The 22,318-nt window shown below is 41.0% G+C and overlaps 1 protein-coding gene across 1 annotated transcript in view; it reads left to right on the top strand.

Moving 5' to 3' along the window:
• The window catches only part of morc3a (MORC family CW-type zinc finger 3a), a 28,656-nt gene extending 8,754 nt beyond the window's left edge, over nucleotides 1-19,902 (top strand). The window contains exons 4-19 of the mRNA XM_036139198.1: nucleotides 612-841; nucleotides 952-1,108; nucleotides 1,523-1,670; nucleotides 1,940-2,068; nucleotides 2,170-2,289; nucleotides 3,462-3,559; nucleotides 3,671-3,778; nucleotides 3,850-3,978; nucleotides 10,576-10,650; nucleotides 11,925-11,967; nucleotides 12,050-12,166; nucleotides 14,896-14,986; nucleotides 15,065-15,119; nucleotides 17,029-18,040; nucleotides 18,685-18,824; nucleotides 18,950-19,902. Of these exons, the coding sequence (XP_035995091.1) occupies nucleotides 612-841; nucleotides 952-1,108; nucleotides 1,523-1,670; nucleotides 1,940-2,068; nucleotides 2,170-2,289; nucleotides 3,462-3,559; nucleotides 3,671-3,778; nucleotides 3,850-3,978; nucleotides 10,576-10,650; nucleotides 11,925-11,967; nucleotides 12,050-12,166; nucleotides 14,896-14,986; nucleotides 15,065-15,119; nucleotides 17,029-18,040; nucleotides 18,685-18,824; nucleotides 18,950-19,088 (2,791 nt within the window). The 3' untranslated portion in view covers nucleotides 19,089-19,902. The remainder of the gene's footprint in view (nucleotides 1-611; nucleotides 842-951; nucleotides 1,109-1,522; nucleotides 1,671-1,939; nucleotides 2,069-2,169; nucleotides 2,290-3,461; nucleotides 3,560-3,670; nucleotides 3,779-3,849; nucleotides 3,979-10,575; nucleotides 10,651-11,924; nucleotides 11,968-12,049; nucleotides 12,167-14,895; nucleotides 14,987-15,064; nucleotides 15,120-17,028; nucleotides 18,041-18,684; nucleotides 18,825-18,949) is intronic.
• Nucleotides 19,903-22,318: the final 2,416 nt, after the last annotated feature.

Genomic DNA, 22,318 nt, shown 5'->3' with positions numbered 1-22,318 from the left:
TTCCTTTTCCAACACACACACACACACACGGTTACATTAAACACACAGGATTACACTAAACACACACACATATACACTGCCTCTACTGTGCTTTCTTCCCTTACTCTGCTGCTTTCTGTTTTAGCTGTAGTGTCAGAAAGGTCAGATCAGAGACCTCAAGCTTTAGCTTTATGAATATAAACAATTAATCTTAAGAGTTTTCAGTGATGAAGTTCGTTCCAGTGAAACAATTAAACAAAAGAAGCTATTTTATTCGTAGCTTTGGAAAGGTTGGACAAAATTGCTTTAGCTCAGAAATTCCCAAGAGTATACTTAGCTTACTTCTTATTAACAAAAAACAATTCATTATTTTTGTATGTCTGTTAATGTATGAAAGAAGTCTAGTCAAGGATTTATTTAGCTTATTCCTTTGTTTTTTGCCTATGTCTATAATTATCTTCTGTTCATGTACAGCACTTTGAATTGTCTTCTTACTGAAAAGTGCTATAGAAATAAACTTACCTTGCCTAAACTTCTGGAAGTTTTTGCAGTTTAATGTTCTGCAGTAAGAATATATTATTGTTTTAAAAAGCCTTTTGATGACGAGGAACTTTTGTATTCCCGTATTTCAGCTTCGGGTACAGCGACAAGATAGCAGTAAACGGACTGGAGCCCATTGGTATCTATGGTAACGGCTTCAAGTCTGGATCCATGCGTCTCGGCAAAGATGTGATCGTCTTCTCCAAGTCAAAGAGCATGTCCTGCATCGGGATGCTTTCTCAGAGCTACCTGGAGAAGATTGAAGCCAAGCAAATAATTGTACCTATCATTGCTCTTAAAAATAGGCATTCAAATAACACATATATCCTTTTAACCAGCGAGCATAAATGTGTACAGCATTTTTTTTCTTTCAAGTGTGAAAATAATTATGAGGACTGCTTTGCCATTAGTTTTCCTTAACCATGGCTCTACTTTCTGTAAAAGAAGAACACGAAGCAAGTCTGAAGGACATCCTGCAATACTCCCTTTTTAAAACTCAAAAGGAGCTTCTCGCTGAGATCGACGCCATCTGTTCAGTCTTGTCCACAACTAAAACAGGCACCCGGATCATCATCTGGAATCTCCGCAGGTATGTTTGTGGTCCACAAGCACTGACCTCTAATCCAGGGGTCTGCAACCAAAAGAACCCTTTTGTCCCTTCAGTCCAGCTTAACGAAACTCGTCTACAGCCGCAAAAGGCATGCTTTTAGAAAAAAGACAAACTTGTAACTTTTGAAAAATATCTAGTATAGAAAATGTCATTTTTAAAGAACCACCGTTTTATTTCTATTTTTTAAGTTTTAAAACAATGAAACAATACAAGTTTAGCTAGATGTGGCAGGAAAGATGCATTTTCTTACATAGAATGCTAATATTTATGGAACTATATCTCGATCGATAGATTTTTTTTTTTTAGATGTTTTTTTTTTTGTTCTATATACATGTAATATACTTAATATATTAAACAATATATACTTAAACGATCACTGTCTTCTTCTCTTAGGACCTCTACGGATTCACCAGAGTTTGATTTTGACACCGATCGGTATGATATCCGTATTCCCTCAGAGGTTTACGAAGAATTAAACGATCCAGCTCAGCCTTCAAACCGGGCTACATCTTACCTTCCTGAGAGCATGTTTTCCCTCCGGGTAAGAAGCAGCAAGGGGCATGGCATTAACTCTTTAATGTTTAACAACACTTGAAAAGTTTCCTAACATTAAACAGTTATTTTTTTTTTTCAATCATCCCAACACTTATGCTTTCTAAGGTGAACCATTATTTGTACTCATGTAAACTGCTCGCCCAAATTTTAAGCTTCTTGTTTCGTTTCTTTTGTTTAGGGAATTACACCTCTGATGTTAAAACTTCATTCCTTTTGTTGCAAGAATGCATTGACATGTTTGTTTGTGTGTTGCAGTCCTACTGTAGCATTCTGTACTTGAAGCCACGCATGCAGGTCATGGTGCGGGGTCAAAAGGTGAAGTCTCAGCTCATCGCTAAAAGCCTGGCCTACATCAGAAAGGACCACTATAAGCCAATTTTTCTGGTAACCTTTAATCAGAGATTTGACAGAACTTTAGAGACTGTATATTTTTGTTGTTCTTCCTCACTTTTGTTTTTGTATGTTTTTCTCTACCGTCACCCCAGGAAAAACGCATCCCTATCATTTTTGGGTATAACACCAAAAGTAAAGACCAGTATGGGATTATGATGTATCACAAGAACAGACTCATTAAGGCGTATGAACGTGTGGGCTGCCAGCTTAAGGTGGGTTTTCTCTGGCCAGGGGATTTTCTTTATTACTGCTGTTCTAAGGTTTTAAATAAAGATGAAAACCGGATATTTATGCATGACCATTGTTTTCTGATGGTCTGACATTAACTTTCTTGTTTTAAGTCTGTCAGCTTTGCTAAATACCAGTACAAGGTGGGAGAAATTTATAGTCTTGCCATTTGAGTGTCAGAATCCGTCAATACATAAGGACCTGGTCTGGTTCATCTATTTATCAGATGTCTAAAAGTGCCACATTCATTTCAAACAGCTGCATTTAAATATTAAAAAAAAACATGGTAATGTTCAGCCGTTGTACCCCTCCAGAACGATATGGGTATCTTAATATTAACAAAAGGCACTGTGAAGCAGCTGGATGAAAGAGAGGAAGAAGCTATTACTCTAAAAGCAAGAGGATAATAATTTAAAACTGTTTAAAGATTAAAAATGCTCAAAGGGACAAAGACTTTCATTTAGGGGACATGTCTCGTGGTCTTATGAAGCTAAATTTGAAGTGTTTGGTCATGAGAATAGTTAAAATTTTTATGAAAAGGATAAAGTTGTCAAACCTCATAACAAATGCAGAGATGGGGGCATCACGCTGTGTGGTCGTTTTGTGAGCTTGATAAACTACTACATTGCATCATGAGAAAAGAACATATTTTATAACAAAATATCGAGACATCAGAGAGTTACACCCTAGGTGGGAATAGATCTTCTACATGGGCAATGAGCTTATGCCTTAAGGGCAACAAACTCGCTGTTTTGGAGAGGTCATCTCAGAGTCCTGATCTTCATCCTATTGACAACTTGTAGGCAGAGGTGAACAGGTGAGCTTAGAAACCTGACCTGGTTTTATTGGTTCTGTCAGGAGGGATGGGCCTAATTTCCACCAAAGGAAGCTTGTGGAAATATCTGATTCAAGTCATATTGTTTTTATTTAAAAGCAACTACCAAATGCTGTGGAAATGTATGGAAACTTCTGAATTTGAAATTGGTTAAAAAAACATTCTCTCATTTTTCTGGCATTTGCAAAATAGCTAATCCTTGCTGACTTAAAACAGGAAATTTTTTAATAGAATTTCAGATATTGAGGAAAAATGTCTGTATATCCAGCATATGTATACAATCTGGGTTAAACTGTACTTTGAAATCCTTTCAATCAACAGGCAAACATCAAAGGTGTTGGAGTCATTGGCGTCATCGAATGTAACTTCCTGGATCCCACCCACAACAAACAGAGCTTCATTGAGACTGACAAGTACAGGTAATAACATCAACAGTGCACTTGGTATTAATATAAGAATTTACTAAATTATTTTATGTTCTTTGTCTCTCAAAAGCACAACGTGGATCTTTTGTTTTTTGCTTCAAACAGAAAAACCATAAACAGTTTGGGTATTAAGCTGGAGGAGTACTGGAACGAGATCCGTTACAACAAGACCAAGGAAGACCCGAGCAGCACCGTACCAGTGGAGGATACCATGTTAGTACACAGTCAAGAGACGCATGTAAAGGGTTATAATTGGTATTTGTTTAACCTGATTGACATTTTAGGAAGCGTCCGGATCAGAACTGGGTGCAGTGCGATAGCTGTTTGCGCTGGCGCAAACTTCCGGATGGGATCGACGTCAGCAAGCTGCCAGACAAATGGTTCTGCCATCTGAACCCGGATCCACAGTTCAGGTAACAGAGCATTTCTGGTTTGTTTAAAAGCTGTGGTTGGTAATCCTGTTCAGAAACACTTTTTTTGTCCTGAATATAGTGAAATACGTTATGTATTCCGAAAAGGGTTAAAAAATTTGATCTCTGGGAGCTGTAGGCCGGTAAACACCAATTCCTGCCGTTCAATCTGTAGGGCACGGATTTGTCATGCCCTCACCTCCTCTGTCCCTCAAGTTCTGGGGGAATCAACTTATCTATTGATTGTCTCATGTGGCAATCATTCTGACGCCCTCCCGTAATGCCAGTGTGCATGCTCGGTCCTAGTTTGTGCTTGCTGGATGCGCACTTCTAGTTTTCATGTATCCAGTTAGCTTAGCGGTTAGCTTCGGTGTTAGCCGTTCATTGTAGCTCCGCTGCTCTCACTGTATACTTCGAACATGGCTGACAGTCGCCGTAAGCAAACTGTCTTGCAAGATTATGAGAAGAAGAGGAACGCTCTTGTGCCGTTATTTAAAAAGGGACTTGGGGAAACTTCCAGAAAAGTCGCAGACTCTACCTTTAAATGCTCATGTATAAATGAACAAAATATAAGATAAGATAAGATAGTCTTTATTGATCTCACAATGGAGAAATTCACTCGTCACATCAGCTCATACAAGAAGGTGCAGAGTAGGGAAGGTGCATTCAATTATATACAGTGAATCTTCATATATACAATGGATCAGAAAGAATACCAAAAAAATACAAAAAAGGAAATAGGAATGGGCATATGATGTCTCATTTACATTCTTAGTGGTCTATATATATATATATATATATATATATATATATATATATATATATATATATATATATATATATATATATATATATATATATATATATATATATATATATATATATATTAATATTAGGGCTGGGCAAGTTAACGCGTTAATTTCGCGTTAATTCATTAGACTATTAACGGCGATATTTATTTTATCGCGCATTAACGCATGTTGCTCACATCATGCTTTCAGTCAGTGTCAGTCAGCACGCGCGCTGACTGCAGCGCGCTGTCTCACGGCAGCACTCTCTCGCTCCCCCTCCCCTCTCGTACATGGCTCAGCGGCGCCAGCCAATCAGCACGCAGGCTCAGCCTGGCCCGCGCACTCAGCTCTCACACAAACTTAATACACAAACAGCTGAGAGAGAACGCAGCAGCGAAAAAACATGAACAGAGGAAGTAGCACCGTTCGGCTTTATTTTAATACCGTAAATGAAATCAAGCTGTATGTTTTGTAAAAAGCCGGTTCATTTAAGTGGAAACACAACAAATTTATCTAAGCACGTGGAAAAAACATGAAAACGTCGAGCCCCAGAAACGGAGAGAGGAGAGAAACTTCTCTCACTGCCCCGACAGACCCACAGACGTCTCTGACTGAGGTGTTTCAGTCCTCCAGGGAACATCCAGGTAGATCAGTGGATGGATGGATGGATGGATGGATGGATGTTACTGGAGCCCACACATAACATGTAATTAAGACCTTGAAAGAACCCAGTACATATATTAAAAAGTGTTATTTAAGATAAGATAACATTAGTTAATCCTTTTTTTATCCCACGACGGGGAAATTTATAGGATTAAAGCAACAGGCAGGTGCACACAACACAGACAAAATTACATAAGGATTGAAATATATAAGAGGTGGATTAGCGAAAAAACACTGAACATAACATTATTATTATTATTATTATTATTATTATTATTATTATTATTATTATTATTATTATTATTATTATTATTAAATTGTAATAATAAAATCAAAACCCAAAAGGTCAACAGTTTCATGATACATCAAGCTTAGGGACTGGCTAATATACAGCAGGTCAAAAAAGGCCATATTTTGGCTGCAGTGCTTGTTCTCTTATGAAGAAAAGATCAACTAGTGCACTAAATTCAATAGATGGGTTGAAAATATCCAGTATAAAATAAGTGGTACAAATGTTACAACACTTTTGTTCATATGGCAGCAGAACATTAAAATAAAAGTGCTCTTTACACTACTTTTGAATTCATTCTTGGAGTTTGTAAATACAATGCGATTAATCGCGATTAATCAGGGCGATTAATCGCGATTAAATATTTTAATCGTTGCCCAGCCCTAATATATATATATATATATATATATATATATACATTGTATACATTTGTACATACATACATACATGTGGGCTGACTTATGTTCAGGTGATGATAGCAGCAGAAGTCACTACATCAGGATTATTGCACTGGTTGTAGGACAGTGTATTAAATAGATTATTGCACCTTGGTTATTGCACATTAAATATTACAGTTATGGTCACAGTTGCAGTTACAGTGCAGCATTGTAAAATCTGATAGCAGCAGGAATAAATGACCTGCGGTAGCGCTCCTTCTTACAGACAGGATGTCTAAGTCTTGCACTGAAGGAGCTGCTCAGCTCCTCTACAGTCTGGTGCAGGGGGTGGAAGGTGTTGTCCATGATGGATGTGAACTTGGACAACACCCTCCTCTCAGCTACTTCCTCCACAGAGTCCAGAGTGCAGCCCAGGACAGAAGTGGCCTTCCTCACCAGCTTGTTCAGTCTCTTTCTGTCCCGCTCTGCACTGCCAGGAGCCCAGCAGACGACAGCGTAGAGGAGGGCTGAGGCCACCACAGAGTCATAGAAAGTTTTTAGCAGAGGCTGGCTCACTCCAAAGGACCTCAGTCTCCTCAGGAGGTGGAGCCGGCTCTGGCCCTTCTTATACAGAGCGTCAGTGTTATGAGTCCAGTCCAGCTTATTGTTGACGTGAACACCCAGGTATTTGAAACTCTCCACAGTTTCTATGTCCTGCCCCTGGATGTTCACAGGTGAGTGAGGTGGGGGTCTTCTCCTGAAGTCGATCACCATCTCCTTGGTCTTACTGGTGTTTAAGCACAGATGGTTCTTCTCACACCAGTCCACAAAGTCCATGATGACCGACCGGTACTCCAGCTCGTTCCCCTCAGACACACAGCCCACAATGGCCGAGTCATCAGAGAACTTCTGGAGATGGCAGCTGTCCGTGTTGTAGGTGAAGTCCGAGGTGTAGAGGGTGAAGAGAAACGGAGATAGAACGGTGCCCTGGGGGGCCCCGGTGCTGCAGAGCGCCACCTCTGACTGACAGCCGTGCAGCCGCACGTACTGAGGGAGGTCAGTGAGGTAGTCCATGGTCCAGTCAGCCAGATGTTTGTCCACCCTAGCGTCCTCCAGCTTCCCCCTCAGCAGCACCGGTCTGATGGTGTTGAAAGCGCTGGAGAAGTCAAAGAACATGACTCTCACAGCGCTCCCGGTGGTCTCCAGGTGGGTTAGCGCCCGCTGCAGCAGGTAGATGATGGCATCCTCTACTCCGATGTTGGGCTGGTAGGCAAACTGCAGCGGGTCCAGGGTGGGGCTCACCACAGTGCGCAGGTGAGCTAGGATGAGGCGCTCCATGGTCTTCATCAGGTGGGAGGTCAGGGAGACTGGTCTGAAGTCGGCCGGTTCCCTGGCGTGCGGCGTTTTGGGAACCGGTACCACACAGGAGGTCTTCCACAGGGTGGGCACCACCCCCAGGCTGAGGCTCAGGTTGTAGATGTAGCTGAGGACCTCACAGAGCTCATCTGCACAGGTCCTCAGCAGCCTGGGGGGGATGCCGTCCGGTCCTGAGGCTTTCCTTTGTTTCAGCCTCGTCAGCTGTCCCCTCACCTGCATTGGTGTGACTGTGAGGGGGGAGGAAGGTAGGGCTGAAGGTGTGGATGGGTCAGTCGTTGATCGGAGTGGCGGTGGGGGGGATGGTAGGTCTCTGGAGCGCTGGTGGTTGGAGACATGTGGAGAGTTGAGGGCAAGGAGGGGGCCAGTGTGGGGGGAGTCGAACCGAGTGAAGAATGAGTTCAACTCATCTGCAGTCTTGGTGTCTCCATCTGCAGCCCTGCTGGTCCTCTGCCCGAAGCCGGAGATGTTGTTCAGACCTCTCCACACATCCCTGACGTTGTTCTGTGCCAGCTGCTCCTCCATCTTCTTCCCATAGTCCTTCTTTGCTGCCCTGATCTTCCACTGGAGCTCCCGCTGGACTCTACGCTGCTCCTCTCTGTCCCCTGAGTAGAAAGCCCTCTTCTTCTGGTTCAGGAGGACTTTCAGCTCAGGGGTCACCCAGCGGGGGTTGTTTGGAAAGCATCGTAGCCGTCGTGTAGGCACAATGCTCTCCACACAGAAGTTCATGTAGTCAGTGATGCATTCAGTCAGGCTGTTGATGTCATCTCCATGAGAGCTTTGGAACATGCTCCAGTCTGTGGTTCTGAAACAGTCCTTCAGTCTCTCACTGGCTTCGTCTGACCAAACTTTCACTGACTTCTTCTGTGCCTTTTGTCTCCTCACCAGTGGAATGTAATGGGGGAGCAGATAGACGAGGTTGTGGTCTGAGCGTCCCAGAGGGGGGAGGGGGGCGGAGGTGTAAGCGTCCTTAACGTTAGCATAAAAAAGGTCCAGCGTTTTATTGTCCCTTGTTTTACACGTGACGTACTGGGTGAGCGTGGGGAGGGTGGAACGGAGAGAGGCATGGTTGAAATCCCCTGTGATCAGCAGGAGAGCGCGGGGGTGCTGTGTTTGCAGATTGTTTACAGCGGCGTGGATCCGCTCACACGCGGCGGCGGCGTCCGCGGAGGGAGGGATGTAAACACAGAGCATGATCACGTGGCCGAACTCTCTCGGCAAGTAATAAGGTCTTAAGCTCACTGCGAGAAGTTCAACATCCGAGCAGCATATCTGCTGCTTCACGTGAACATGCGCCGCGTTACACCACCTCTCATTCACAAACACCGCCAGCCCTCCCCCTCTCCTTTTTCCGCTCCCCGCAAAAGTTCTGTCCGCGCGGATAAGTTTTAAAGCCGTCCGTGGAGATCACTGAGTCCGGGACAGATCCATCTAACCACGTCTCCGTGAAGCACATAATGCTAGCGTCTCTGTACTTACTCTGGAAACGGGTTAGTGCTGTGAGTTCCTCCATCTTGTTCCGTAAAGATCTAACGTTTCCCGTGACAACCGATGGTAAATAACCTTTCCTCCGCTTCGTCCTCCCGCCCCGACATCCTCTCCGCCTCCTCCGTATTTCTGCGGGGATGTATAGTTTCTCAGCGTGGTGATGAACGGGGCCGCAGCGCGAGGAGTCACGTAGTCCGAGAAGCTGGTTCCTCGTGTAGATCAAGGGACGCTCGGAGTTGCGGACAAAGGGATCTCCACTCGCGGCATCGAAATGTGCCGAAAGTAACAAAAATATAATCAATAGAGTCCCAAAAGTTGGTTTCTTCAGGGCATCTAGGCTCAGAATACCCGATGCGGTATTCAAAAATATACATGCAATCCAGAAAACACAATAAAAAGGAGAAAGTAGGGAAAGAAGGGATACCGCCGATGTGACTGGCTGCTGCCTGCGCAGCGCCATCTTGGAAGAATATGTTTTATTACTTAAAAATAGTAGAAGTTCATGAATTTAGACTCTTCTGGATTTCTTCCCAAATTTTCTACAATGATTAAGCACTCCTGCTGATGATATGCAGTCTTGAAGGGTCAGGAAAAGTTCAGAATTAGATTTTATTATGCTCAAGGCAAGGCGAGTTTATTTATTAAGCACTTTTCAGTAACAAGGCAATTCAAAGTGCTGTGCATGAACAGAAGAAACATTACACAGGGATATATTACATAGGAAGAGAAAAACATTTCATTAACAGAGGAATAAGCTTGCTTCTTTCATACATTAACAAACATATAGAAAATATAACATTACCATAATTAATTTTCTATTCATAAGAAATAAACTAGGTAAATCCTTTGGGGTTTCCTATCTAAAGTAATTTTGTCCAACTTTTCTAAAGCTACCACCAGAATAACTTCTGTTGTTTCATTGTTTCACTGGAACAAGCTTCATCACTTACATTTTAAAGCTTAATTGTTTATATTCATAAACAAAATCCTTAAAGCTACAGGTCTCTGATCTGGTCTTTCTGACACTGAAGCTAAAATTGAAACCGGCAGAGTAGAGAAAAAGCACAGTAAAGGCGAAGTGTGTGCATGTGTATTTTAGTGTAATTGTGTGTGTGTGTGTGTTAGTATAGGTCTGTGAGCTGTGGCAGATGGCCCTTGCAGTCATATTCATTGATAGTGATGGAACGTTATCAGGCAGCTCAGTAGCTTTCTGTTCCAGGTCACAGAGCGTCAAGTTTACATAACATCCAGGATTTATGTCACCTTAAATCCAATTTTCAATACATCTTCAACATCCTCGACCAGCAAAATTGACAAACGCACGATCTTCCTCCCAGGAGTCCACCGTGTGTCCAGTTGCAAATGTCCCGGATTCAAAACTACAAAAATAGTCGAATAGTCTTGTCAAACAAAGATTCTTTAGAAACAGTTCAATGTTGTTGGAAATGTTAGTCTCCAAAACCTGTTTATTTTTCCATTCTATGGGAAAGTGAAATTCCATATTTGTAAAATAATTAAAGCATCACAAAGTTATATCAACAATGTCATCATTTTTTTCCTCCATTACCTAAAAGTTTGATCTAAACAAGGACTTTCTCTCCCTGTTTTAACCCTATAGGAGCTGCAAGGTAGAAGAAGAGCCAGAGGACTCTGATGATGATCAGCCATCGTACCGGAAGACTTACAAACTACAGTGAGTAAATATTCTTTACATGTAGTGCTGCAACTTGTACCCATGGTCAGCAGTAAAATGCTCAGAGAAATTGCAGTAAAACATGTCAGAGTTCTTATTCAGATGTCACACACCTTTTTGACTGCTGTATCCCATTTTGAAAAGTTGCCAGGAGGAGAAAGTTTCCTGAGATTTTTTTATAAGCCTGCTTCATTTTGTCAGACCGGATCCCCGCCCCGTTGCCGTTTCAGTTCAGACAAAACAAACTTACCCCCAGGTAGAGATTCTATGCTTAACAAAATCAGAGACGTCCCCGGTTTTCATTAGAGAAATCAAATCTGGTCACCTTACACTGCTCTCTCCTGAGAGGAAGAGCTGTCCCTCTCTGTTGGGAGGACAGAGTAGTTGCACTACATTGCCCTGTGTCTAACATAAGGCCAAAATACCGTAAACATAACTTTTATATTGAATTAATGTACTTTGGTTATTGTTGCTAGCGTGTACTCCCTTACACAAATGCACTTCTAGTTTAGACATTACAGTCAGGCAGTCTTGTAGACAGCTCAGGGGTCTGATCATGTAGTGACACAGTGTACCGTAATGCTCCAAATATCCATTGAGCGGAGCGGCTTTGTTACTTACCAAAGTCGTACTCATTTTAACAGATTTTTGAGCGCATTGTACCACATGAAATTGGTCAGTAAGCAGCTCACTGCAAAAACAGAACTAAAAATAAGTGAAAACTTCTTGAAATTAGTGCGTTTGTCCTTGATTTGAGCAGGTAAATAAGATTATCTGCCAATGGAACAAGTATTTTGACCCCTAAAATAAGATAATTAGATAGACTGTGCTTGAAATAAGATGATAGAGATGAGTTGTTCCAATTTTAAGTGCCAAAATCTTATTCCATTGACGGATCATCTTATTTATGTGCTCAAATCAAGGACAAACGCACTCTTTTCAAGTAGATTTTTCTTATTTTTAGTTCTGTTTTTGCAGTGAGAAGTACGGTAATCATATATAAGGTGCACCAGATTATGAGGCGCACCATCAATTTTTGAGAGAATTTTAGGATTTTAAGTGTGCCTTATAATCTAAAAAATACGGTAAATTTTTGGAAGTGGGTGTAGACCTGATAATTTTATTTTGTCCTGATACATTAAAACCTTACAACTAAAAGCGGCTGTACTTAGTGTCTCCCATGTCTGTTCATAATACCAGCCCTGACCTTTGAATCCGTTTAACACAACCACCAACATGTGCAAATCTTTTCTTCAATGCTTTCTTTAAAACAGAGAGAGGGAGAACAAAAAGAAACAGGAACAGAAACTACAGCAGGTAAGAAAGGTACATTCTGTAAATAAGAAATTTCCCCACCGGTTTGTAACGGTGTGTTTAACATTAATTGTTTCTTTCCTAGGGTTATCTGGGCATAAGGAACGATGAAGAGCACCGTTTGAATTTGGATTCCATAGTGAGAGAGACCGAAGCTTACAAACGTCAGCACAATAAGCTGACCCGGCAGCTTCACCAAGCGGTACATCCTTCTAATGCATTAGATTTATGGTTTAATATTGACTATGCATTTGAAGTATGACTTTCTCAGGCTTTTGTTGTTTAGTTGCATTATGTGAGATATATCCAATAGAGAAACAGAAACACTAATAATTAGGATGGATGCAGAAAAGGCCTTTGATTCATTTCGATGGGAATTTTTGTATAGGGATATGAAGAAAAAAAATTGGATTTCCAAGAAATTTGTGTTGAATCAATACAAGCTACAGCTAGAATCAATGTCAATGGAAGTTTATCAAATACAGTTTCTTTAAAACAAGGCTGTAGCAAAGGATGCTCAGTCAGTTCTTTACTCTTTGCCAATTTCCTGGAGCCCTTAAGCCAGCGGGTAAAACAACAAAATGATGTGAACGGTCTAGATGTTTTAGGGGAAGAGCAGAAAATACGTTTGTTCACAGATGATATTGTGATTTATCTTGAACAACTTGATACATTATTGCCTACACTCATCTCCGCGTTTGCCAATTTTGGTAAGCTGTCTGGTTACAAAACCAAGGTTATTACTTTGGATTATAAACCAAGCCATGATATTAAAATATTTAGGTATTACACTGAGCCAGGACTTGGAGCGATTGAAGTCTCACTATAATTTAATACCTGGGATAAAAGCAAATTTGGGGAAAGGGGGTATAATTCCAGTCTTAAGCATCAGGAGTAGAAATAGTTCAAATTAATGTTCTCCATCAATTGATGTATATAAGTTGAAGGGACAGAGAAGGAGTTTAATGAATGTGACAAAATGTTTTCTAGATTTGTTTGGCGAGGAGTTATCTGAGAACTAAATGTAGACCTCTGCAACTACCAAGGGAAAAGTTTTTTTTCCCCCAGAATAATACTGCAAAAATTCAATTACCATCAGATGGTGAAGTATTATAGTACCTAAAGGGGTAGATTGGATTTAATTAATGTTCAGTATTTACAACACGGAGAAGCTGGCCTTGTCTCTTCGAATGGAAATGGACACATTCAAAATTAAGTGGGAGGGATGGTTACTGTATGCAAAACAGATAAGAGTGGACTTGAGATGGGTGTAGTGTTGCCCATTTGACTTAAGATTTAAGAACATCAACTTTATACCAGTTTCCTTTTTGCTTTGATTAGAGTGTAAAATTTAAAAAGGTTATTTTTGTAGATGAGGGGAAAAAAGCATTTGTTTGACCCAGAATGAAAATAGTTTTTCTGAGGTTCTCTGCTCATTCCTTTTTGTAAAAGGGAATGAGCAGAAAAGTGTTTGTTTTTTCCTAAATATCACAAAAAGCATAATTATACACTCCAGCAAAATGGTTTATGTCCATCAATTGTAAACTTGCTCTTTATCCCTCACTTTAACTACTAACAAAAAAATGTAAAACCAAGTCAAATTGTTGTAAATTTTTCCAGCCAAGGCAAAGAACTACTACAACATGTTCAAATTAGTTTGATTCTAAATCATTTATAAAATGGGCCACTCTTAAGAAAATTGTAAATTATTTAAGGTCCAATGTTTCAAGACTCTGAGAGTCTGGTGATACTTCTACTTTATAATTTAAGTAATTCTGTGATGGAGCTCTTAACTGGAATTATTCATATGTTGAATCCATTCTCCTCATTGAACTGCATTGAAATACAATTATTCCTTTTCCAGGCACCCTTAAAAACACACACACACACATCTTAATGCGGCTCTCATAAATATGACGGGGCTCATTTTCCATATAGAGGAGTGGAAATAGCTTCTCTCATCGCCGCTGTGGTGCTGAAAACACACTTTCACCTGTCATTGTTTTTAGTTAAGTCCTTTTATTAGGACTGCTGATTATTAGTTAAACCAAGTGGATTTTCTAACAGTGAGAAAAGAGAACACAAGGGAATAATCTGCACCCACACCGCCGGGCACCGTTTGGCACAGTGGTGCGGTGAAGTAAACTTGTGACGTAACCCAGTTATCTTACACAATGCTTCACAACTTCTTAGTGAGACGTTTGATAAGATAAGATGGACTTTATTGATCTCACAGTGGAGAAATTCACTTGTCACATCGGCTCAATAATCAGATCATTAATTAAGCAGTTTTTATATCAAGTTAAAGAGTAAGACAGCAGAACAGATGACCAAGAGAGAGAGAGCAAAAAGTAAGGAACTGAGGGTCATGTGACCCAGAGAGGGGGAGAGAGACGACGGGGAAAAATGGAGAAGGAGGCGCAGATGACCTGCATGTCATTTTCATAGTTGCTGAAAATGACATGCAGGGTTGTCTACTCACTTATGGCTGTAATTGTTGAATCACTTGTGATTTTTCCCAACCAAATTATCATCCACCATGGATATACAATGCACTTGGAAAATTGTGTATTTTCTGTTTGTCGTAAAACACATGCCAAAAATGTAAAGTGCTTGGTTCTGTATGAGGGAAAAAGGTGACAACAGTAAAGAAAACAGGACTGTTAAGTAGACCGCTGTAAAATTACAATTTATTTTTATTACAACAAAAACATGTTTTTAGTGGCACAGTAAGTGTAAAAAAAATCTTCCACAATTATTTCATATTTAAATCCTGATGTATAGAATACAGGAAGTTGTTTCAAGCAGGTTTTTCCTTTGTCCTTTTATACTTTGTGTGATTAAGTTTTAAATCTATGCCAGTCAGGTGCACAAACACTTGTTGTGGTTTCAGAAATGTATTGATCTAAAATATCAACGTCCTCTGTGCAGTCTCCTTCTACCCCGAGGAGCAAGTCATTACACGGGGTTGCAGTTAAATCTGAATCCGCTTCGCCGGAGTCGTCAAACATTTCAAAACCAGGTAAGGAAATCATTTTTTTTTCTGTGATCTAGAGGAAAAACAGGAGCTTGAGATTGATCCTTCTTCCCTCCTCTGTAGCCAGCAGTTTTCCAGTGATCACCAGCGTGTGCTCGCTCTCAGCAGCGTCCATCAGGTATGATATCACACATTTGTGAGGAGAAAACGCTGTAAAAATGCATCGACACGCTTTAAGCTTCTCTTTCACATTTCACGACATCACAGCCTCAAATCTGAGGATATTTTATTGGGATTTTACGTACCGTAACAGACCAGCACAGTGTAATGCATAATTAGGCTTTGTATCAGTATTCAACCCCTTTTTACTCTTATGCCCCTAAGCAAGCAGCTACTTTGAAAAGTCCACCTGTTATTTAATCTCTGTATAAATCCAGCTGTTCTGTGAATGCCTCTGGGCTTTATTAGAGGACAAATCATGAAGACCAAAGAACACAGCAGACAGGACATGGATAAAGATGCAGGAAAGTGTAAAGTAAGGTCAGATTGTTAAACAATATAGCAAGCTTTAGATTTCTTGTAAGGCACCATTCAGGCCATCTTCTGCAAGTGTTCAAAGAGAGTTTGGTACAACTGTAACCGACCAAGTTATGGCAGGTCACCTAAACTTAGAGGCTGAGAAATGTTAGCGTACCTCATGCAATCAGCCAAGAGGCCCATGGTTACTCTGGATGAGCTGCAGAGATCCACATCTCCGGTGGAAAGAAATCTGTTCACACGACAGCTGTTTGAAATGTGCTTGAAAAAACATGTTTTTCCCCTGAAAGAGCTGCAAGAAAGTTTGCTACAGATCACGGCAAACCTGGGGAAAATGTGTGGGAAGCATGATGCTGAGGGGATGCTTTTCTATTGCCGGGACGTGGATGGTGGCTGAAGCTTATTAACGGGAAAACTAGGGTAGTAAAGCAGCTGAGACCAACATGGAGGTTAATTTTCTAAACATACAGCCAGAGACAGAATAAAACCACTGAGCTATATAATACACTGGAGTGCTAATCGCCCGCTGTTAGAACGAGTCGCTTTGAAGCAACCAGCCGCCATATTGGTACTCCCTATTTCCCTCCAGTAACTAGGGAATATGTGTGCTACAGCATCGAATAACGATAATTTTCTCATGTTCAGGGGGGGCTTACAACTTTTAAAATGTCAAAAGCCATATACTTTTATGTTATGTTCTAAAACTATCAAGCACTGAGAAAGACATGTGCTGAAATATTTAGCATTTTATTCATTTAAATATATATTTACAACATTTAGAAATATATAAATAACAATATACAAAAACATATATATATATATATATATATATATATATATATATATATATATATATATATATATATATATATATATATATATAATATGAATAACATGTAAAATATTTCAGCACCTAATTTCCTAGTAGTTGATAGTGTTAGTACATCCACTGACTGTAGAATTACCTGTGAAACATTTTCACAGCCAGAAAACTGCTTGTTGTTGCAACCAAATCCTATGGGATTCTGTGAGACTAGGGAGTAGCAAGATGGCGGCCAGTGACTTCAGTTTTCTGGCAAAATCAGCACTCCAGTGTATTATATAGCTCAGTCAATAAAACACGTACCTGTGTTCATCCTAAATCTGTGATAACACCTAAAATACTCAATCCATCCAATCTTACTGAGGTTTAGCTTTAGTGGTAAAGCAAAATGGGCAGAAATTGGAGCATCCAGATTTTTAAAAAAGCTGACCGTGCTTGAATTGCTGCTGTAGTTGCAGTGAAAAGTGGTTCGACCGCAAAGTGCTGGTTCAGTGGAGCTAACTACACACGTGTGTCCCACTTAGATTTGAAACATGAGCCATTGGATTCGTCCTCTTCACAGTTATGCCCTACTCTGAGTCGGTCTGTTAGACAAAATCCCTAAAATACTTAAAAGTGGACGAAATGTGGGAAAGGTAAAGGGTTGGGAATACTTTTTCCGGACACTGAACATCTAAGTTTCACAGCAGTGAGCGGACATGAAGACCCTGCTGTTTTTGCTCCGCAGGCCGAAAAGAGCCCAGGTTGCCACGCCACCGAGCGTCGCCAAGAGACCCCGGATGAACGGACTCCAGGCGAGCCCCTCCAACACGCCCCCGGCGGGAAACCTCAGCCCCGTATCGTTGTCCACCGACAGCAGCGAGACCGAAGACACCGACGACGACCTCGTCATCTTGGAAACTGAGAGTACGCCCAAGCCCAAAAAGCCCGCCGGCGGTTTACGTAAAGTGAAGCAAGAGGAGAAGGAGGACGAGAACCAAATCACCGTGCTGCTGGAGTGCTGCGACGACGCCGCCGTGGACGAGACCGCCGACGCCGCGGCTGAAGACTCGGCTTCGGCCGCGCCCTCTCTGCCTCCGGGAGTGGCCAGCGCCACCACCCAGACGGCTGCGCCTGGAGTGAAGCAGGAGAAGGAGAGTCAGAGTCAGAAAGACGGTGCAGCCGCTGGGAAAGGTCCCGACCCAAAGCTGCTCAAAGACAGGGAGGTTAAGCAGGAGAGCAGCGCGGAGGACGAGAACCGCGGAGAGCAGGCCCCGCACAACGGAGTAGCAGACACCACGGACAGCGATGAAGGCGCTGGTCCTTCTGCGTCTCTTCAGCAGCCCTCCGATATGGCTGAAGTGCAGAAACAACAAGATAAGCTCCTGGAGCTGATGGATGACACGGCTCAGGAGAGGGACCGCTTAAAGGAGCAGGTTGAAACGCTCACCTCCAAGCTGAGGGACATGCAGGACAGACTGCAGGAAGTGTCTCAGGCCAACGTGAAGAAGGAGAGCTCACACCAGGCCTGCCAGACCGAGGGTCAGGGGGACTACAAGGGTCTGTTTGAGAAGGCCAAACAGGAAATCAAGGATTTATTAAAGGACAAGGAGACTTTATTGGCCGCTACCAAGAGCACGACGACTCTCAGCAGAGGCCAAGATGAGGACAAGGACGTTGAGGAGATGTTGCTTCAAGTCGAATGTCTGGTGCGCGCACTAGATGAGAGGAACAAGGAGAGGGATGAACTGCGCTTGCAGGTCAGTATGCCATCTTTGGGCTCCAACTGCTGGTTTACAATTATATTATTTTTTAGAATACGCACGTTATCGTAACTCCCCGATAAAGCCATGAGAAAAGCTGGGCTTCAATAAACAAATCATCAGTGTTGACATGCCCATAAGCGTCCAAATAAGGATACAATGTCTTTTTTTCTTGCCTATTATCTGGTTGCAACATTGCTACGAAAAGAAGAAAAAAACTATTAAAAAAAAAATTGCATCTCAATAAATCTGAGTCATTGAAAATATTATCTATTTCAGAAAATTCTATTTAAAATTAGAAACTTTAGATGCGCTACCCTACCCTCAGTGATATATTCAGAGTGAATACTTTTGACGGTCACGCTGATCGGACATATTGTGCAGCTCTATTAGAATAAACATTGTATTTTGTAAACTTGTGTGCAGCAGTAACATGGTATTTACTCTATTTTCTTTAGAGTTTATCTGATTACAGAGAGGACAGGGAGAAATAAGGCTTGCTCAACATGTAGGAGTAGAAAATCTCTCTAGATTTACAAAACCGAAGCGTCAACTTCCTAGTTCAGATATTTTGTCTGAACGTTTTTTTTTTTTCATCTCTGCTAGACTCGCTGATTCTCCGTTTTTCTCTCCATCAACAGCTGGTTAATCTGGAGGAGGAGAAGTCAAACTTGGCAGCCCGGTGCGAGGAGCTCAAGTTGAGCTTGCAGCACCAAAGAGAAGAAGCACAATCTGCAGCAGGATCCTCCACCTCTGGCACAAACCCAGACGCTCGCACAAGGTACGACTGCAGACAAATCACTAATATGTTTTAACGAATATGTTCCAGCAGCCCCACCACAGCAGGGATTTTAACCTCAGCGGCTCACTGTTGTCCCGTGTCTCTCTGTCCCACCGCCTTTGCAGCTTGATAGAGCTCCGGCAGAACGTCGCCCGCCTCCTGGCCTCCCGCATGCCGGAGCTGGACCTGGCGCAGGTGAACTACGAATGCAACGTCATCGACGAGATGCTGGAGCAACTTGTCAACGGCTCAGGCTCCACATGACTGGCTTGAAAAGCTGCATACGACCTGGAAAATCATCTCAGCAGAATTACGGTCTTCCAGCCGACCCTGGATTAGGAACAATGCTAAACTTCTGGACTTGCGATGAACCTGTGCGTGGACTCAAAGGAATCTCGGGGATTTAAGTTTTTATTTAAAGGTGTACACATTTACAGATGCCAGAATCGATTTAAAATGTTCTTGTTTTTTTTTTTTTTTTTTTTTTTTTAAGTGCACCTGAGCTTCAGGCATGTTTGGGCTAATCAGCTGTTTGCTCCTAAAGAACCAAAGCAAAGCTGGTTCTGCTGAATGTTTCCTAAATAATGAGATGCCCCTTCTTCTCTTCTGCCCCGCACAGTTAAATACCGCCCATCTTTATCACTGTTGACTCTTGATTTTCTCTTTCATTGCCGATTTTAAGCATTTGGTTTTTTTTTATTCTTTTGACTTGTCTAGATTTGGAGCATCCATTGTTGTTAGTCGCTCTTTCTGAGTAAATCCTTCCAGTTTCTCCTGCTTAGACGTTCAAAACATGGATTAGCTTGAAGACTTCTGTTGGGTTTGTGAACACCTTTTCCTTCACTTTAGCATCTTTTAATTTACATAACATTGTGGTCTATACACTTGGATTTGAAGATTGTAGACCAACTTAAGGGTATATAGTAGGGCTGACCGATATAGGAAAAGCATATTGGTAAAATAGAAATTTTAATCGAGATTCATAATTATCAGATAAATTCAAAACATACATTTAATGTGAGACCCTGACCATTTTATGCTGTCGCTTAATGACCTATTTTTAAATAGATGGATTCAAACACAGACCTTTATTCAACCAACCTTATACCAAAACTGTAAGTCTTTAAAAAAAAACAAAAAACAACTCTCTAAATTCTGATGGAGCGTTCCTGGGTCTGCGTTTGGGATTTGTTGGGAGGATGTAATAACTGTAGTATTAACCTACATGATAGGATAGAATGCACTTTTATTTAACTTTTTATTGACCCCTGTTTTGTTTCTATTGAATCACGTCTTATCGATATGTATCGTTATTGAATTATCAACCAGCCCACGTAATATGCTTATAAAAAAGACCAAACACTGTTTGGTTATATACACCAAGCCTCCATCTTGATAATGTCTTGATGGTCCATTTTTGTGGATAAAAATAACCCCAGCACTGGGCGATTAACAAATAGAAACAGATATGGCGCCATCTAGTGGCAGTATCACAGAATTATTATAATGCCGGTTTGCTTAAAAAAATACACCCATCTACAGCAACTTTAAGAGCCTCATATCAGAACAGTCAACTCTGCAGTCACATCTGAGCGATTGGCAGGGTTATCGTCCGCTTCAGTGAACAACAACATTCAGGCTGTATTCCCAGCGACATTCCAGTCTTTTCCCTCTTGGAATCATATTTTTTTACGCTTTTTTCACTGGATCTTGGAACATTCTTTATTATTTAGAATGGAGATGCTAATAGCCGTTAGCTACTTTCTTGTTTTAACCCCAGCTGCGTATGTGCAGTACGTACTTCCATTTAAATCATAAACACGAAAGGCTTTATTCACTTACAAATTTAATAAAAACAAAGTATAAAACACCAACATAACTGATATGCCAGCAGGACGTGTTAATCTTTCATAAAAAGATTTGTATGGAACCAGAGTGAGATACTGACATATATAAATTAAAAAAAAGTCAACATGGCTATCAACCTTTAAGCATTTGTTGTTTGTTTCATGTTTAGGTTTTCTTGCCCAGCTAAACCTCACACTGATAGCGTCTTCTTTTGTTTTAAATCTGTATATATTGTGTTAAATCTATTTTTATACTGCCAGTTTGTTTTACGTGAATCATTTGTACTCTAATACTTTAAACGTTAGGAAAATCTAGGATTGTGCCAGCAATAAGCCTTGCAGTTAATTCCTGAATGTTGCAAACTTAGCATAAACCGAGCAGCTTTGTGGCGGGTCGCTCTCTAACTGCAGCTGGGATCAACGATGGACTGAATCTGAATGCTTCTGTTTGTTTTGTTTTTTGGATTGCAAGTAAATGGATTTAAATACGATTTCTTGTAACATATTTTGTTCAGGTGTGTACAGCTACATCTCACTAAATTGCAAGATCCATAATGATTCAACAAAAACATTTCCAGTGCAAGAGAAATTGGTGAAAGAAGACAATAAATATTGAATTATACAGGTTCATCTCAATATTTTACTTTTTCAGTTGCGAAAGTGAAACTCACCAATACATGCAGAAGGACATTTTAAGACATCATTTCAGTCAATTTTCATGACTAGAGCTTAGTTATCGAAAGGCCTGAATCAGGGTTTCCAGGGGGAAAAAAAAGTTTCTTAATTTGAAGGCCAAAACAATTAGACCACTTTAATACAGGAAATGTAATGTTATGGTCTACACATCATAGGGAATATGAACCACACAGGTTACCTGACAAATGAGTGCAACAAACAAGGTTATTAACAGAAAGTTAAGTGGAAGGACGAAGTGTTTGGAAAAATGTGCACAAGCAACAAAAATATCTTTCCAACAGGGATATGAGCTAGTAACACCAGGAGCGTCAGTCACGCCTGGGGCCTCACATTTCTTGTTGGAAATCAAGATGCCCGAGGAAAGGTCAAAAGGCACAGAATCCAAGTTGCTCGACGTTCTTCATGGTTTGATGACTGAAGAAGCAAAGCCCAAAGTCGGTGTGATCATCCAGCAGGAAATCTTGGAGCGCCTCAAGCTACCAAAAGTATATTTTAATTTGCCTTAAAAAAAAAAAGTCAGAACTTTAAAGATGTCAGGCCTGGTGAACATGTAGTAAACCTGAAATTATGAAATAAGACCCTTGAAATGTAAACCCTCGATTCATCCATTCAATTTCTGTTTTTAGAGCTATTGAACGGTCTAAAAGCGGAAATTTGGGTTGGATATGCAGACACGTGGCCAGAAGCGGTGGAGACTGACAGCTCTGGCTTATTTACAATGTTAGTTTTGCAGTGTATGGGGGTTTAATTAACACGGAGCTTACTCTTCCTTATTGATAATTTATTCAAATGAAGTAACATTCTATAACAGTCATATTTATTGCAGTGTGGCTAAAGCCCTGTGTTTTTATGGGTAATGTCCAGGAGTGGCTCTTTATAAAACCCCTTTTTGCTGAGTTCTGCACATAATTTGAGTAGCTTTTCAAGAAACTCAGTAGGCAACAATTTAAA

This window comes from Fundulus heteroclitus, chromosome 7, assembly GCF_011125445.2.
Source record: "Fundulus heteroclitus isolate FHET01 chromosome 7, MU-UCD_Fhet_4.1, whole genome shotgun sequence".
Classification (NCBI taxonomy): domain Eukaryota; kingdom Metazoa; phylum Chordata; class Actinopteri; order Cyprinodontiformes; family Fundulidae; genus Fundulus; species Fundulus heteroclitus.
The sequence above is the reverse complement of the archived record's forward strand: the minus strand, read 5'-3'. Positions and strand labels throughout refer to the sequence as shown.